Source organism: Mustela nivalis (assembly GCF_964662115.1).
Source record: "Mustela nivalis genome assembly, chromosome: 13".
Taxonomy (NCBI): domain Eukaryota; kingdom Metazoa; phylum Chordata; class Mammalia; order Carnivora; family Mustelidae; genus Mustela; species Mustela nivalis.
The window spans coordinates 58,001,495-58,018,324 of NC_139032.1; the positions used below are offsets into that span (position 1 = coordinate 58,001,495).

Below are 16,830 nucleotides of genomic sequence, written 5' to 3' on the forward strand. Positions count from 1 at the left end.
TTTTATCTTGAAGACAGTGAAGCACTTTTTGAAGACTTAAGAGAAATGAAATAATCAGATGGTAGTAATTGTAATGATATACCCAGTTTGTTTGAGGCACAAACAAACAAACAAAAATCTATTGTAGGGCACCTGGGTGGCTCAGTGGGTTAAGCTGCTGCCTTTGGGGTCCTGGGATCGAGCCCCGCATTGGGCTCTCTGCTCAGCAGCGAGCCTGCTTCCTCCTCTCTCTCTGCCTGCCTCTCTGCCTGTTTGTGATCCTCTCTGTCAAATAAATAAATAAAATCTTAAAAAAAAAAATCTATTGTAGAATGTAACACAGATAGACAACTTTATAAAACAAACATTTAATGAATTCACATAAGATAGGAAAAAAAACCCTTTCTTAGGCACCCTAGAAAGCTTTCCACATGCCCTTCCCAATCCCAATCTTCTCCCTAAAAGTAATTACCAACCTTTATGACAGTGACTTCCTTGCTTTATGTTTTATCACTCAGGTGTGCATCATTAAACATTAGAATTTATTTTTACCTGTTTTATCTTTTTGATGTAGCTTGTAATTTTTTTTTAATCTGTGGATTCCTTCTCCATGTCTTAATTTTTTCCTTGCAATTATTTATTGAGGCAGTGAAGCCATTTAATTGCATGTCTTTGTTTGACTTATAGTTTCCCATATTGTGAATTTTGCTGTGTATATTCCCATAGCATAGTTTACTTTTCTGTCCTTCATATTTTTTTTTGTAAATTGGTAGTTGTACCAGAAGATTGATGAAATTCAAATTTGATCTATTCCATTTGAAATGTATAATTTAAAAACTCTTCTCCTATTGGTAGATATTTGGATTTTTCCCAAATTTTTGCTCCTAAAACAGTGTTATGGTGAACAACTTTGTATAAATGTTTTTTGTAAACATGCAAATGAATCTCCCTTTCCCTATTATATATTATTTTATGTACCTTTCCTTCATAATACTTAATATATATGATTATTTGATTAATATTTTTCTTTTCTAGGCCATAAATTTTATAAGTAGGGAAAATGCTTATTTGTGTATTCCTAGTACTTTTGCTCAATAATATTAGTTGAATTAGTGCATTTCTATTAAGTGGAATTACTGAGTTAAGGAATACACACTTTAAAAAAAATTATTTATTTATTTGACAGAGCAAGTGAGAGAGAGAGCAAGTGAGTGAGCTCACAAGTGGGCAAAGAGGCAGGCAAAGAGAGAGGGAAGCAGGCTTTCTGCTGAGCAGAGAGCCCAATGTGGGACTCGATCCTAGGACCCTGAGACCATGACCCAAGCTGAAGGCAGAGGCTTAACCTACTGAGCCACCCAGGAGACCCAGGAATACACACATTTTTAGTTTTGTTAGATGTTGTCCAATTATACTCTAGAAAGATTGTAACTGTATTTATACTGCTGATAGTCATTTTCTCACCTCCAACCACGTTGCCTCTTTCCCCTCTATCTCTTGATCCTTTCCTTCTACAAACATTTTTAAAAAGTTCATTTATTTTTAGTAATCTCTACAGCCACCATGGGGCTCAAACTCATGACCCAAGATCAAGAGTTGGGTGCTCTTCTGACTGAGCCAGCAAGCACCTTACAAACATTTTTTGGTACAGTCTCGATTCTGTTCTAGGTGCTTGGGATATATGAGGAAGCAAAACACATCAAGCTCCTGGGTGGGGGGAAACAGTAAATGTAATGAATATTATATTATATTCATTATTATATATATAGGAATTTAGGAAATTATATAGGAATTTAGAGAGTGGACCAATTATATAGGAAATTACATTTCCTATAGGAAATTATATAGGAATTTAGAGAGTGGACCAATAAAAGAGTAATTGGTGAAAGGAAATTGAGAATGCTAGAATTGAAATTGGGTTGTAATTATAAATAAGGTAGTTAGTGCTTAAGCCACAGTGAGAAGATGACTTTTGTGTAAAACTTAGAGGTGAGGGAATTAGTGATGTGGCTCTCTGGGGAAAGTGTGAAGCACAGAGGAAATAGCTGGTTCAGAAGCTAGTTGAGGGGTGCCTGGGTAACTCGGTAGGGTGAGCATCCAACCCTTGATCTCCGCTCAGGTGTTGATCTCACGGTTGTGAGTTCAAGCCCTGGACTGGGCTCCATGCTGGGGGTGGAACCCACTTAAAAAAGGGGGGAGGGTGGTTGAATGACTGAAAAGGAGTAGGAAGAGGTCTGCTGGATGTTGGTCTATTCTGTTCCTTCATCTATGTAATGGTTGCATGAGTGTGTTCACAGTATTCATTGAACAATGCACTTAGATGATTTGTATACTTGTCTGCATCTTATATTTCAGTAGAGCTTCTGTATTAAAAATAAGGAGTAGATCTTGAACATTTCAGAATTGCTCAGTAGTACTTACCCAATTGTACATGTGTATCCATTGTTCCTTTGACTTATTAATGTGATGATTTCATTAATCAGTTTCTATTGATAAATCATCTCTGTTTTCCTATAATATACCCTATTTGATTATGGTAAATTATTCTTTTACTATAATGTTAGGCTAAATTTGCTTGTATTCTAATACATATATATTCACAAAGAAGATTGGTCAATAGTTTTTTTTTTTCTTAAGTTAGGTTTGAAGTACTTTTCTTAATTATAGATTTTTTAAAAACTATTTTCAATTGGAGGAAAAGTTTTGTGATACTTACCTGTTTTGAAAGGGAGAACAGAATAACTACTAATGGTTGACATTTTTTTTGTCCTTTGTGAGCTACCTGGTAATTACTACAGTTTAGCAATTGATAAGAGAGTCCTGTCATTGCCTAGACAGATGGCTGTTCACTTGAAATCAAATATCCTGTCATTTCATTGTCTTGGAAAAATTGACCAACACTGGACTATTGATTGGTGATATAACTGTTGCCTAAGGGTGTTTTGTTTGGTAATTATCAGCCTTATTTCTTAATGTGACTACGTCTGATTTCTTATATTTTCCACTAGAAACAAGATGAAATAGGCAGAACAAGAAGCCTATGAATATGTGCTGTAGCCTTATCAGCAGGGATAAATGAAGAAGCTTTGCCTTCTAGGAAAGAGGATTCTTTTTTTTTTTTTTAAAGATTTTATTTATTTATTTATTTGATAGACAGGGATCACAAGCAGGCAGGGAAGCAAGCAGAGAGAGAGGAGGAAGCAGGGTCCCTGCTGAGCAGAGAGCCCAACGTGGGGCTCGATCCCAGGATCCCAGGATCTATCACGACCTGAGCCGAAGACAGAGGCTTTAACCCACTGAGCCACCCCGGCGCCCCGAAAGAGGATTCATTTTTAATTTTTTCACTTACGTGTATGCTTACAATGAATTGGTCTTTGAGCTAATAGGATAGTACATCTGGCTGCCTCTTTTCCATCAGTCCAGGAACACTATGCTTTTGACTGAGAGACTGGCTTTTTTCATATAGGAAAGTCGGCAACTGTATTTTTCAAATTGTAATTTAAAATCATTGACATGAGAGTCCCCAGCTTCTTACTGAAAAGGCACATTCCAACAACAACAACAAATATAGATTCTGAAGCCATTTCAGGGGTTTTGAATGAGACTCTCTGGGAGTAGGGTCTAGGTATCTGCATTTTATAATATGAGTCTCAGTTTGGTTTCTTTTTTTAAGTTGTTGTTTCTATCTTTATTTATTTTTTTAGAGAGGGAAAGAGTGCGTGAGTGGGGAGGAGAGGGAGAGAGAAATCCCAATCGGATTCCAGGCTCCGCATGGACTCTGAGGCCGGGCTTAATTTACGACCCTGAGATACATGACCTGGGCCAAAATCAAGAGTCTGAATACTCAACTGACTGAGCCACCCAGCGCTCTGTTTTGTTTTGTTCTTTTAAAGACTTTATTTTCAAGGTGGTGCTTGAACCTATAACCCCAAGATCCAGGGTCACATATTCCACCGACGGTCAGCCAGGCTTACCGTTAAGTTAAAGGCATACTGTTAAGTAATTTTTTTAAAAATGATTTTATTTATTTATTCGACAGTGAGAGATCACAAGTAGGCAGAGTGGCAGGCAGAGAGAGAGAGGAGGAAGCAGGCTCCCCGCCAAGGAGAGAGCCCGACGCGAGGCTCCATCCCAGGACTCTGGGATCATGACCTGAGCCGAAGGCAAAGGCTTTAACCCTCTGAGCCACCCTGGTACCCTGTTAAGTAATTTTTTTAAAGAAGATTTTATTTATTTATTATTTGACAGATAGAGACACAGCAAGAGAGGGAACACAAGCAGGAGGAGTGGGAGAGGGAGAAGCAGGCCTCCTGCTGAGCAGGGATCCCACTGTAGGGCTCGATACCAGGACCCTGAGATCATGGCTTGAGCCAAAGGCAGATGCTTAACAACTGAGCCACCCAGGCGCTCCTGTTAAGTAATTTTTATTAAAATTTAAAGATCCTGCTTGGATTAAGAGGAACCTGCTTTTTTTTTTTTTTTTTTTTAAAGATTTTAATTATTTGTTTGAGAGTATGCATGAGATGGTGGGGGTCAGAGGGAGAAGCAGACTCTGCTGAGCGGGGAGCCCAATTTGGGTTCAATCCTGGGACTCTGGAGTTATGACCTGAGCTGAAGGCAAACTCATAACCAACGAAGCCATCTAGGTGCCCAAGAGGAACCTACTTTTATTCAGTTGTTATCTCCTTCAGTATAGGTTTTCTGTGCCAACCATTAAGAGAAATATAGAGGAAGTATAAAACTTCTGTCTTACCCTCGAGGAACTTACAACCTAGGTTAGGGATGGATGGATTGGACAAAGGCAAGTGATAAGTTCTAATGCAGGTTTTTAAAAATTTTTATTAAAAAAAATTTTTTTTAACTTCTCATTTTTCTTTTTAAAATTTTATTTATTTATTTTTCTTTTTAATTTTCGTCTTTTTTAAAAAAAATTTTAAATAACTTTTTTTCTGTTCTGTCCCATTGCTTTATGTGTCTGTTTTTGTGCCAATACCATGCCGTCTTGGAGATCATGGCTTGATAATATAGGCTGAAATGAGGCAGCATGATGCCCCCAGCTTTGTTTTTCTTTTTTACCTTGGCGATTCAGGGTCTTCTGGTTCAATACAAATTTCAGGATTGTTTGTTCCAGTTCTTTGAAAAATGACTTTGGTATTTTGATAGGGATGGTATTGAAAGTATAGGTTGTTCAACATCGTTAACCTTCAGGGAAATTCAAATCAATACCACATTGAGATACCACCTTACACCAGTTAGAATGGCCAAAATTAACAAGGCAGGAAACAAATGGTGGAGAGGATGTGGAGAAAGGGGAGCGCTCTTACACTGTAGGTGGTAATGCAAGTTGGTACAGCCACTTGGAAAACAGTATGGAGTTTCCTCACAAAGTTAAGAATAGAGCTACCCTATAACCTAGCAACTGCACTACTAAGTATTTACCCCAAAGATACAGATGTGGTGAAAAGAAGGGGCACATGCACCCCAGTGTTTATAGCAGCATTGTCTACAATAGCCACACTGGAGGGAGCTGAGATGCCCTTCAACAGACAAAGGGATAAAGAAGATGTTCATATATACAATGGAATATTGTATAGATCAGCCATCAGAAAGGATGAATACTTACCATTTGCATCAACGTGGATGGAACTGGAGAGGATTATGCTAAGTGAAATAAGTCAAGCAGAGAAAGACAATGATCATATTTCATTTTTATTTTCATATATCATATTTCAATCATATGTGGAACATAAGGAATAGTGTGGAGGACATTAGGAGAAGGAAGGGAAAACTGAAGGAGGGGAAGTCAGAGGGGGAGACGAACCATGAGAGATTATGGACTCGGGGAAACAAACTGAGGGTTTCAGAGGTTGGGCATGGGGGGATAAGTTAGCCTGGTGATGGGTATTAAGGAGAGCATGTATTGCAATGAACACTGAGTGTTATATGCAAATAATGAACACTGAGTGTTATATACAAATAATGGATAATGGAACACTACATCAAAAACTGATGATGTATGGTGACTAACAGAATAAAAAAATAAAGGTTTTTTTTTTGTTTGTTTGTTTGTTTTTTTTTAATCAACTATATTGAGGGGTACCTGGGTGGCTCAGTTAAGCATCTGCCTTCAACTTAGGTCATGATCGCAGGGTACTGGGATTGAGCTCCACAGCGGGCTCCCTGCTCAGCAGGAAGTCTGCTTCTCTCTGTCTCTGCCCCTCCCCGCTACTTGTGCATGCACTCTTTTCCTCATTCACACTCATAAATAAATAAAATCTTTAAAAAATTTTAAAAATCAACCTTATTTAGATATATATACATATCTATATATAGATGCATATACCAGTGAAACTACCACCACTGTCAAGATGCAGAACATTTCTGTTACCTCTAAATGTTTTCTCATGCCTTTTGTACTTCATCCTCTCCCTACTCCTGGCTTGAGACAACCACTGTTAGGTTTTTGGTCACTGTGGATTAAATTAGTCTTTCTAGAGTTTTATATAAATGGGACCACATACTATTTATTCTTTTGTATCTGGCTTCTGTTACTCAGCCATTTTATTGGGTTTACCAGTAAATCATTTCTTTTTATTACTGAGTAGTTTTCTATTATGGATATACCACATTTTGTTTATCAACTCATAGGTTGATAGGCACTTGGGTTTTTCCTAGTTATTATGAATAATATGAACATCAGCTTGATGATATGTTTTCATTTCTCTTGATTAAATATCTGGAGGTGGAATGGCTGGATCATATGGGTAGATGTGTGTTTAACTTTTTAAGGAAATGGGCAAATGGCTTTTGTTTTGATAAGAGACATTGTACTAGAGTTATTGAGCATTGTATAAGGAAAGATGTTTAAAAGGAACTTAAGAATGGGTGCCAATCAAATAAGGGAGAATAGGGAACATTTACTGAGTAATTATCATTCATCTAGCACATGGAGTTAAATGCTACATACATGATTTTCAATATTTAGCAAATTTGAGAGGTAAGTGGTATTACTCTTCATTTTTTACAGATGATGAATACAAGGGCAGAGAAGTTAACCTGCCTAAGGTCACACAGCTACTAATGATGGCTTTGGACCTAGGATTATCTGGTTCCAAAACTCAAAACCATTTCCATTACACCAACAAACAGTGGAAAAGAAGGACGTTCCAGCTTCAGAAGTTGAGGGGCAAAAAGGGGAAATCAGGCTCATTCCTCTATCTTCCAAGTGTGGCAGATACAGGAACTGTGACCTGTTTGCCAATAATGACTTTGTTTTGGGTGAGTGGTTGACAGTGTGTTTTGATATTATTTGGTATCAGATTATAGAGGACTCGAAAGCTGGAAAGATAAATATACTCTTTTATGCATAGTGAGAGGTTATAAGTTATTAAAAGGGCAATGAATGATGTGATTAGAAGCTGGATTTAGGGAAATTAGTTGCCATCTGCTGAGTAGATTGAATGGGACAGAGATTAGAAGGTCATAAATTCAGCCAAAATCTGTAACAATTCAGGCATGAGGTAACGAGTTCCTTGATAAGGACTGTGAAACCTAGGAGGAAGGGACAGTAGGAAGGAGACTTGAGTGGAATTAACTATTAAATTTGTTGACAGATTGGAAATGGGAGATAAACTTAGAGGAATTTTGGAATGGTCTTGTAGTTTCTGTTTGAAGTGTTGGGAGTTCAGTGATTTTGGGCTTAAGGTGAATTTGGTAAAGTTAATCTGCACAGAGCTCATAACATTGAAAATACAATGTCATTGCCAGTGGAGGCTCTAGTTTTCTAGACTGCCTGACTCTTAGCATCAGGTGCCACTGAGCAACGGGGTAATTGGTTATTCACTTGTTAAATATGTGAACTGAAGAGGTTTGAGGCTCTAGGGAGGTGGGAAACACTAGCATGCTCATTATAATTGTCAATTTGACACACATTTGATATGTGTGAATGCCCAATTTGAGAATGTTGCTGGTTTTGTAAGAAGCTCTTAATGTACTCAGTTTTTTCTGTAACACATTTGGTGATTGTTCCTTGCTTGCTTCTTTTTGGCATTGTGATAAGCAGTGTCTACCATCTTGCTCACATTCAGCGTTTTACTGTATGAATTACAGAATCTCTTGATGTCTCCTTATTCCATTGTATGTGCTTCCACTTGTTTCTTAACAGTCTATACTCCAGCTTTCATTCATTAAAATTTCTATTGAAGTTTTTATTAACCTTTTAATTTCTAAATCCAGTAGGCCTTTTTCAGTTTTATTTTGACTACCCTGCAGCGCTTAACACTTGTTAAGTGCTTGTCACTGCCTCCTTGAAACCTTGCTTTTTTTCTGATTCAGAGACCACACCACCATGGTTTTTCTGTCTTTGGTTTCTTCACAGCCTCCTTCATGGACTCCTTTTTTTTTTTTTTAAGTCAGATTTATTATGGTATAACTTACATTAATCAAAATTCTACCTTTTATTGTACAGTTATATGAGTTTTGACAAATATGTACAATTTTGTAACCATAACCATAGTTAAGATATAGAGCAGTTCCATCAACCCTAAAATTTTTCTTTTTAGTCAACCTCCCCCATTTCTGGCCTGAAAACCCTAATTTGTTTTCTGCCCCTATGGTATTGCATTTTTCAGAAAGTCATATACGTGGAATCATATTCTATGTAGCTTTTCGAGTCTGGCTTGTAACACTAATCATACTGCATTCGAGATTTATCTGTGTGTGTCAGTTCATTCTTTTTTATTCCTGAATGGACCTCTGCTATATGGATATACCATGGTTTGTTTATTCAGCAGATGGGCATTTATGTTTACAGTTATTAGTGAATATGAATTAACCAACTGTGAACATGCATGTATAGGATTTTATGTGAACATTTTGTTTTTCTTGGATAAATACATATGAGAGGGATTGCTGGGTTTTATGATTATATATAAAACTTAATAAGAAATACCCAGTCTATTTTCCAAAGTGGCCTGCCACTTTGCATTCATGCAAAAAGGAGAGAGAGAGTGGGGGTGGGGGCAGAGGTAGAAGGAGAGAGAGCATCCCAAGCAGACTCCCTGGTGAGGGTGGAGGCTGTTGCAGGGCTCAATCTCCGGATCCTGAGAACATGACCGAGCTTAAATCAGGAGTTGGCTGCTTAGCGCACTGAGCCAACCAGGGACCCCTGCCTCATTGTTTTTTCTTACTTACATTGTAATTTTTATCCATTAATTCACAAATATTTGTTGAGTTGCTGTTTTGTGCCAAGCACTGTTTAGGCACTAAGGATATAGAAAGGAACAAAGCAGAAAAATCTGTCTTCATGGCAGCTTGTATTCTGAAAACTTAAGACTTTACGTATCTTTCTCAGCTTCACAACCATATATCCAGCTGTCTTCTCAGACATATTCATTTAAAATACTTCATAGATACCTGAAAGCCAGTAATCTAACACTTCTACTTAATGAATGATGTCATATCCACCCAGTAGCTCAAGCTGAAAACCTAAGCAATATTATTTAGGCTTTATTCTCCTCACCTCCTGCATTTAATTACTTACTAAAGCCCTTGATTTTAACTCATGAATCTTATCTCTCCACTCCCTCTGCAACTTTCCTGGTTAGGGCAATCATTAGGTGAGTGTAGTAGCTTCCTTACCAGCCTCCCTGACACCAGCCTCCAGTCCATCTACCCTACAAATGTTCAGCCACACTGTTCCACCATTCCTTTCTAAAGTGACAAATTTGATTCTTCTCTCCCATGCTTAATACTAAATGGTTTCACTCATATGTGGAATTTAAGAAACAAAACAAAGGAAAAATAAAGGGATAAACTAAAAAATAAACTAAAAAAAAAAAAAGATTTTATTTGAGAGAGAGTGAGAGAGCACAAGTCGGGGGCAGGGACAGAGGGAGAGGAAGAGCCAGATTCCCCGCTGAGCGGGGAACCCCATGCAGCACTGGATACCAGGACCCTGGGATCATGACCTGAGTCCAAGGCAGCTGCTTAACTGACTGAACCTCCCAGGCCCCCCAACCCCAAAGGCAGACTTTTAACCGACTGAGCTACCCAGGTGCTCCTAAAAAACAGTCTCTTAACCATAGAGAACAAACAGATGGTTACCAGAGGGGAGGTGGATGGGGGTTGGGTGAAATAGGTCAAGGAGATTAAGAGTAAACTTAACATGAGCACTAAGTAATGTACAGAATTGTTGAGTCATTATATTTTACACCTGAACTGTGACTGACTAGTAGTCCCTGATCTCCAGGATTGGGAGTTAGCTCAGGTAATGAAACCAGCTTCTGTTGGCATCATTCAACGCTTCCAGAATTTTGAGTCTTAATCGCAAATTTTCAAGGGAACCGCACCCTTAGAACTCTGAGGACTTTTTTTTTTTTTTAAATTTCTTTCTCTGAGGACTTTCTAACCCAAACATAGACAATCCCTTAGCAGATACTAAGGTTATCAGTGTGTGGATCTTCCTGCTACCTATTTATTAGGAACCCATAAGACAAGCAAAAACTTGGCAACATGACACAGCAACAAGAAATGCCAATTGTTTGCCCCATTCCAGGGGCCTGTACTAGTTTCTTTACATGCATTTTTCTCTTACAATCCTTTGGTAACAATGAGACTCATAATATTCTTATATTACAGTTGAAGAAATATCTATAATAACCTTTTTTTTTTTTAAAATTTTTATTTATTTGACAGACAGAGATCACAAGTAGGCAGAGAGGCAGGCAGAGAGAGAGAGAGGAGGAAGCAGGCTCTCCAAGGAGCAGACAGCCCGATGCGGGGCTCGATCCCAGGACCCTAGGATCATGACCTGAGCCGAAGGCAGAGGCCTTAACCCACTGAGCCACCCAGGTGCCCCGAAATATCTATAATAACCTTTTAAAGAGTAGTGGCAGAGCTAGAAGAACTTAGCTTTGGCTTGAGTTCTCATATTCTTAATTATGAAGCTAAATTACGCCTTGTTTCTTGGGATAAAGATCTATTTTTAGTGTGTGTGTGTATGTGACATTAGTTGCCTCAAATTCAGTTTTGAATACGGAATAGGATTTAAATGTAATTAACATTGAGTTTTTTATTTTGAAAAATGAGTAGAAAATGTTCAGTTTTCTCTCATCATTCAAAGCCTCTGTATTTTAATGGATTTTATTAAATTTTGCAGGCATTTGAAGAAATGATTCTGAGCAGAAGGCCACAGTGTTTTATTACTTGGAAGATTAGATGTTAATGCCATTCTTTGGCATTTTAGTTTTCAATAGAGAGCATCAAAATTAGACATCATCACTCCTAGACAAGGAAATCACTCTCTTTTCCACTGTATCAGGTTGAGAGTCTCATGGAAATACTATGGTAGGCTCAGGTTTGGTGAACGAAGAGATAGGAAGGATTTCTTAGAGGTTGAATTTTTGTCATTTTGAGTAAGGAAAGGTATATTAGCTCCTAAATGATAATGTTCTGAGTTCTAGGCCAGAAGGAGTTTTAAAAGAGCATAAAAGCATGGGCACCTGGCTGGCTCAGTCAGAGGAGTGTGTGACTCTTGATTCTCAGGGTCATGATTCTGGGCTCCTCCTCAGGTGTCGGACTTACCCAAATAAATAAAGCTTTTTTTAAAAAAAATTGTAATTTTATTTTATTTTATTTTTCAGTGTTCCAGTATTCATTGTTTATGCACCACACTCAGTGCTCCATGCAATATGTGTCCTCCTTAATACCCACCACCAGGCTCACCATCCCCTCCACCCTCCTCCCCTCCAAAACCTTGTTTGTTTCTCAGAGTCCACAGTCTCTCATGGTTCATCTCCCCTTCCAGTTTCCCCCAATTCACTTTTCCTATCCTTCTCCTAATGTCCTCCATGTTATTCCTTATGCTCCACAAGTAAGTGAAACCATATGATAATTGACTCTCTCTGCTTGACTTAGTTCCCTCAGCATAATCTCCAGTCCTGTCCATGTTGATAAAGAGTTGGGTATTCATCCTTTCTGATGGAGGCATAGCTGAGATGCCCTTCAACAGACAAATGGTTAAGTAAATAAAACTTTTTTTTAAAAGTGTAGAAGCAGTTTTTTGTTATTCTCTATATAGTGAATTAGAGCAATGGTATTTTCTAGATTTGTCTCATCCCTGATAGAAGGCAGAAGGCTCTCTACATGTTATGTAAAATTAATGGAATACAAGTAGGGCAGGTTCAAGCAAGGTAAGGTGTATAGTCATTGGTGGGATGGGGAAATGGTCTTTGAATTTTTCCTAAAATTGTCTCTGTCACTCTTCTTTTTTTGCTACCATTTGCGGTTTTCTTAGGTCACTGGACCTATTTGGGCTGGGGAGAGCAGCAGAGTACGTAAGATTGAATTCCTTATAATTTTCTTGATTTTACCCTTTAACACATTCCCTCTGAACTATGAAGCTGGATATTCATGCATACAAGCAAATATAATTTCACTCCCTTCTCCTCCCTTACTTAAATCTTAAAGACCATTACTTGCAGTGGAATGAATCCTTTCATGCTGGATTTTTTGAAGACTGTGTGCATGTGCATGTGTATGTGTGCGTGTGCGAGAGAGATGTGTATGTGTGAGAGAGAGAGAAATTTCAAACCGAAGTCCAGTTATAATCTTGGCAGTATCTAGGTTTTTCCTTCCCAGAGATAAGTACTATCATCAGCACTAGTGTGGGAAACTCTCCTTTGGTCTCTTGGCTAAGGAGTGCAGTGACTAGAAGAAAGTTCCTTCTGAAAGTGTATTTTTTGTGAGCAAGAAACTGAGAACATGGTTTGACTTTCCTTCAAGCAGCCCAGTTAGGCTGGAGGCCATCTTCATTCTAGAGCTTTGAGAGTAGACAGTCAGTTCTTTCCAGCAAAATACACAGCCTTAGGCTGTCACTACTGGCTATATTACCCATCTTACAGGGGGTTTGGTTGAGTCCCAGTGCTTAGGTATCCAGCATGTGCTAAGAGGGGCCAAATTTTGTTCTGCCACTGGGATTTCTTATGACTTTGTACTTTCTGTGATTCCTTAGTGTTTCCACTGGGAACTGCTCTAAGACAGCCTAAGAAAGCTGAGATAATTTAATATTTTCAAAGAAAAAAGTAACTAAGCCATGAAAAAAAAATGGTTTGAATTGTCTTTCCTTTTTTCTCAGGCTGATAAAGTTCTCCCTGTATTCTGTATTTAAAGACAGGATTTCAATCCAGGACCAGAAATCCTCATTGTTCAGTATTTCATTCAGTATTGAGTGCCTGCTCTGTACCTGGGGGCCCATTTTTGCCCCAGATTAGATTACTTTCCCCAGGTTTATTTTCTGTCCTTCCTTTCCATGTCCTTTTATGTACCTGCTAAATGAGCTACAAAGTGTTTCTTAAAAATATATATGGCCTTTCTCACTGTTGGGCTTTTTATTCATGCCATTGTTTTTATCCAGATTCTAGAAGGTATTTTCCCCTTCCCCTCTGAATTTAACCTATTGAACACCTACCAGTCTTTCAAAGTTGTCTCCTCCATAAAGCTTTGTCTGCTCACCCTAATAGGAAGTGACCTTACCTTCAACTCATATAACATTTGGTGTGTACTGTTCTCATGATAGTTACTTTCTTGTTTTTGTATCCATATTTTCTCTCTCCTTTTAGACTGATTGTGCTCTGAATCTTCTATGTTGTTTGGCCTTGTACTTAAAGGCATTCAGTTAATACTTGAATTAGTTAATTTTCCCAGCCTTTTAGTTTTTCAAGGGCTTTTCAATTTTTGCCCTCAACCTAGCCCACAAGTCCTTCTTAGGCTGAGTAACCAAACCTGCAGTCAGGTTCTTTTTCTCAGTAAAGCCAGCTGCAGTGGTATTGTGGAGTAGAGTAGAACCAGTAAGAGATTGTCACTGCCACACTGAAAGCACAATTCTTTCATCCAAACCTTCTTCTTTTTAAAAAAAGATTTTATTTATTTATTTATTTAGTTAGTTAGTTAGTTATTTGACAGAGATCACAAGTAGGCAGAGAGAGAGGAAGAAGCAGGCTCCCTGCTGAGCAGAGAGCCCGATGTGGGGCTTGATCCCAGGGTGCTGGGATCACAACCTGAGCCGAAGGCAGAGGCCTTAACCTACTGAGCCGCTCAGGTGCCCCTCAGAAGTTTTTCTTAATTTCCCTTTTTAGTCTGTAATCAGCCTTGGTAGTTCCAGGAGGTTTTCTTTCTAGGGAGATCAGGGATGGTTTCAGGGGAGAAAAATCTGGTCTTTGCCCTTATCTGCCTTTTTTTCTCTTTCTCTTCTTTGTCTCACCTCACTTCTTTGTATTTCCTTTTTCCTGTACCCTCCTACTTTTCTTTCTTTCTTTCTTTTCTTTTCTTTTTTTTTTTTAAGATTTTATTTATTTGGGGCACCTGGGTGGCTCAGGGGGTTAAGCCGCTGCCTTTGGCTCAGGTCATGATCTCAGGGTTCTGGGATCGAGCCCCGCATCGGGTTCTCTGCTCAGCGGGGAGCCTGCTTCCCTCTCTCTCTCTCTGCCTGTCTCTCCGTCTACTTGTGATTTCTCTCTGTCAAATAAATAAGTAAAATCTTTTAAAAAAATATATTTTATTTATTTATTTGTCAGAGAGAGAAAGAGCACAAGCAGGCAGAGGCAGAGAGAGAAGCAGTCTCCCTGCCAAGCAAGAAGCCCCATGCGGGACTTGATCCCAGGACTTGGGGATCAGGACTGGAGCCAAAGGCAGCTGCTGAACTGACTGAGCCACCCAGACATGCCTTCTCCTACTTTTCATATTCTCTTCTACTCCTAACCTATTCTTTCCATGAACACTTTCTTTCTTTCTTCTTTTTTTTTTAATATTTGCCCTCTATTTTTTAGTATAGAAATGTCAGCTTTTAGGAAAGTTTGGGAGTATTCTTCCCCTTAGCCTAGCAAAATAAATAAGCAGAGGATTAATTAGGAGTAATAGGTCAGACACAGTGAAAAACCAAGGGTCTGTCCAACATAGTTTCTGGCTCTGAATCGTGGGCTCCTAACTCTGGCTGAGCTACTCTCTCCTGGCCACATAATGAGTGGGATTATCCATCGCTGCTCCTTCTTTGGTTCTCTGGATTATATGTTGATACTTTTGTGGTGTTTAAGTAGACTTTTGGTTTTGTCTCCCTTGTTGCCTCTGCTGTCTCACCTGTATGCATGAAAAATCCATCTTACTTCTTCCACTGACTCTTTCTGTGGGTTCAGAAAGAATTAAGTCTGAAAGACATTGGTTTTTGTCTGTTGATCCTTTCTTTCTAGTGTTCAGAATGACAAATGCATCAAGATAGAAACCAATGCCCCTGAAGTCCTATTTTTTAATCCTAATATGTGTTGAGAGTGCTTTCTGAGCAGAATGCTTTGCATCCCCTAATTTTTGACTAGTACCCTTCCTGACCACTTGAAGGTTAGCCTCTTCCTTTTTTTTTTAATACTCTTATGTATATATATATATATATATATATATATATATATATATATATATATATTTAAGATTTTAAAAAAAATTTATTTCAGAGAGAGAGAGAGAGCCCAAGCAAGGGGAGGAGCAAGGGAGAAGATGACTCCCTGCTGGGCAGAGAGCCTGATGCAGGGCTTGATCCCTGGGATCATGACCTGAGCCAAAGGCAGACTCTTAACCAACTGAGCCACCCAGGATCTCCTAGCCTCTTTCTCATACTGATTTTTTTTTTCTTCTGAGGTTCTGGTTACTCTCCTTGTTTTATGTTCACATGTTGCCTTAAACTCAAAAGGGAAAAGTTCATGAGATCTTCTACCTGTACTCCTTCTGTATCCATGGTGTTGTCTGGAATCTGGTGTTCAAATACTCTTCGTTGTTTGTAAAGCCCACATGTTTGTGCCCTCTTGTCTCTTTTAGTGGAATTATTATCTACCAGGTAGTCTGATGAGTAAGCCAAGGTCCTGTCTTTGTTACCTTTCATTTGTCCCCACGTTTTATCATTTGTCTGGATTTCTTTTTCTAGTTCATCAGTTCTTTTACATTTCAATGGCATAGATGCAGGTTCTTATCTCCTGCTTGAGTGATTGTGAAGGCCCAATCTTACAGTCTTCAGAAAGCTCTTACTACCTACACATCTATCAAGAATTTTTTTTAAATTGCTAATATGAGTAGTTCATCATCTGCTAAAAGTATCTCCATTTTGGGATAATGAATGTTCCTTTTCCTCACTGTGCCAAATAGGAAATTGGGCAAGACAGGACATCTGGGACCTTCTTAATTATACACATACGGAGTTGGTGTCAGAAATGGCTTCTCTATAAAATAAACCATGAAGCACTATTAGGTTGAGCTCCCTTTCCAAGTACTGTGTTAAATATTTTTATTTGTGTTTGTAGCAGGATTTGTAACTGTAGTCATTTTAGTTAACATCAAGAATAAAACTATCCAGTCAGGTGCTGGCCTGAAGAACAGAAATAATTCTATGAAATTATAGTCACTGTTATTAGATAAACTTGGCTGGATTGTCAGCAAGATCCCATTGATAGTGCTTATGTTTTCCTTTTCTTCTTTAGCCCCAGATTTTGGGTGGAAATGCTGAGCCCCAGGGTGGAGGTACTTGGTAGTAATTGTTAGAAAAACCTGTTGTTGCAGCCAGACAGTAAGACTGTTACTGTTTTGGGGGACCTGGCTGGCTCAGGCAGTGGAATTTGTGACTCTTGGTCTTGGGATCATGAGTTCCAACCCACAGTGGGTTTAGAGCTTACTTAAAAATACAAAAAAAATAAAGTTTGGCATAGTATGTAAAAGACTGCTACTGTTCTTAGTTGTATCTAGAACTTTTGGTTTCTTAGAGCCTTGGGTTTGTCCTTCCTGATTATTTCACCACCTTCTGATGTTGGACCTGCTTACTGG

The 16,830-nt window shown here is 38.6% G+C and overlaps 1 protein-coding gene across 7 annotated transcripts in view; it reads left to right on the top strand.

Moving 5' to 3' along the window:
- UNC13B (unc-13 homolog B) overlaps positions 1 to 16,830 on the top strand; it is a 225,981-nt gene that overhangs the window by 105,654 nt on the left and 103,497 nt on the right. For 2 of the 7 annotated variants that reach the window (XM_082694715.1, XM_082694714.1), the window contains exon 8: positions 12,272 to 12,307. The exons of the other annotated variants lie outside the window; for them this stretch is intronic. In XM_082694715.1, the coding sequence (XP_082550841.1) occupies positions 12,272 to 12,307 (36 nt within the window). The remainder of the gene's footprint in view (positions 1 to 12,271; positions 12,308 to 16,830) is intronic. 7 annotated transcript variants of the gene reach the window in all.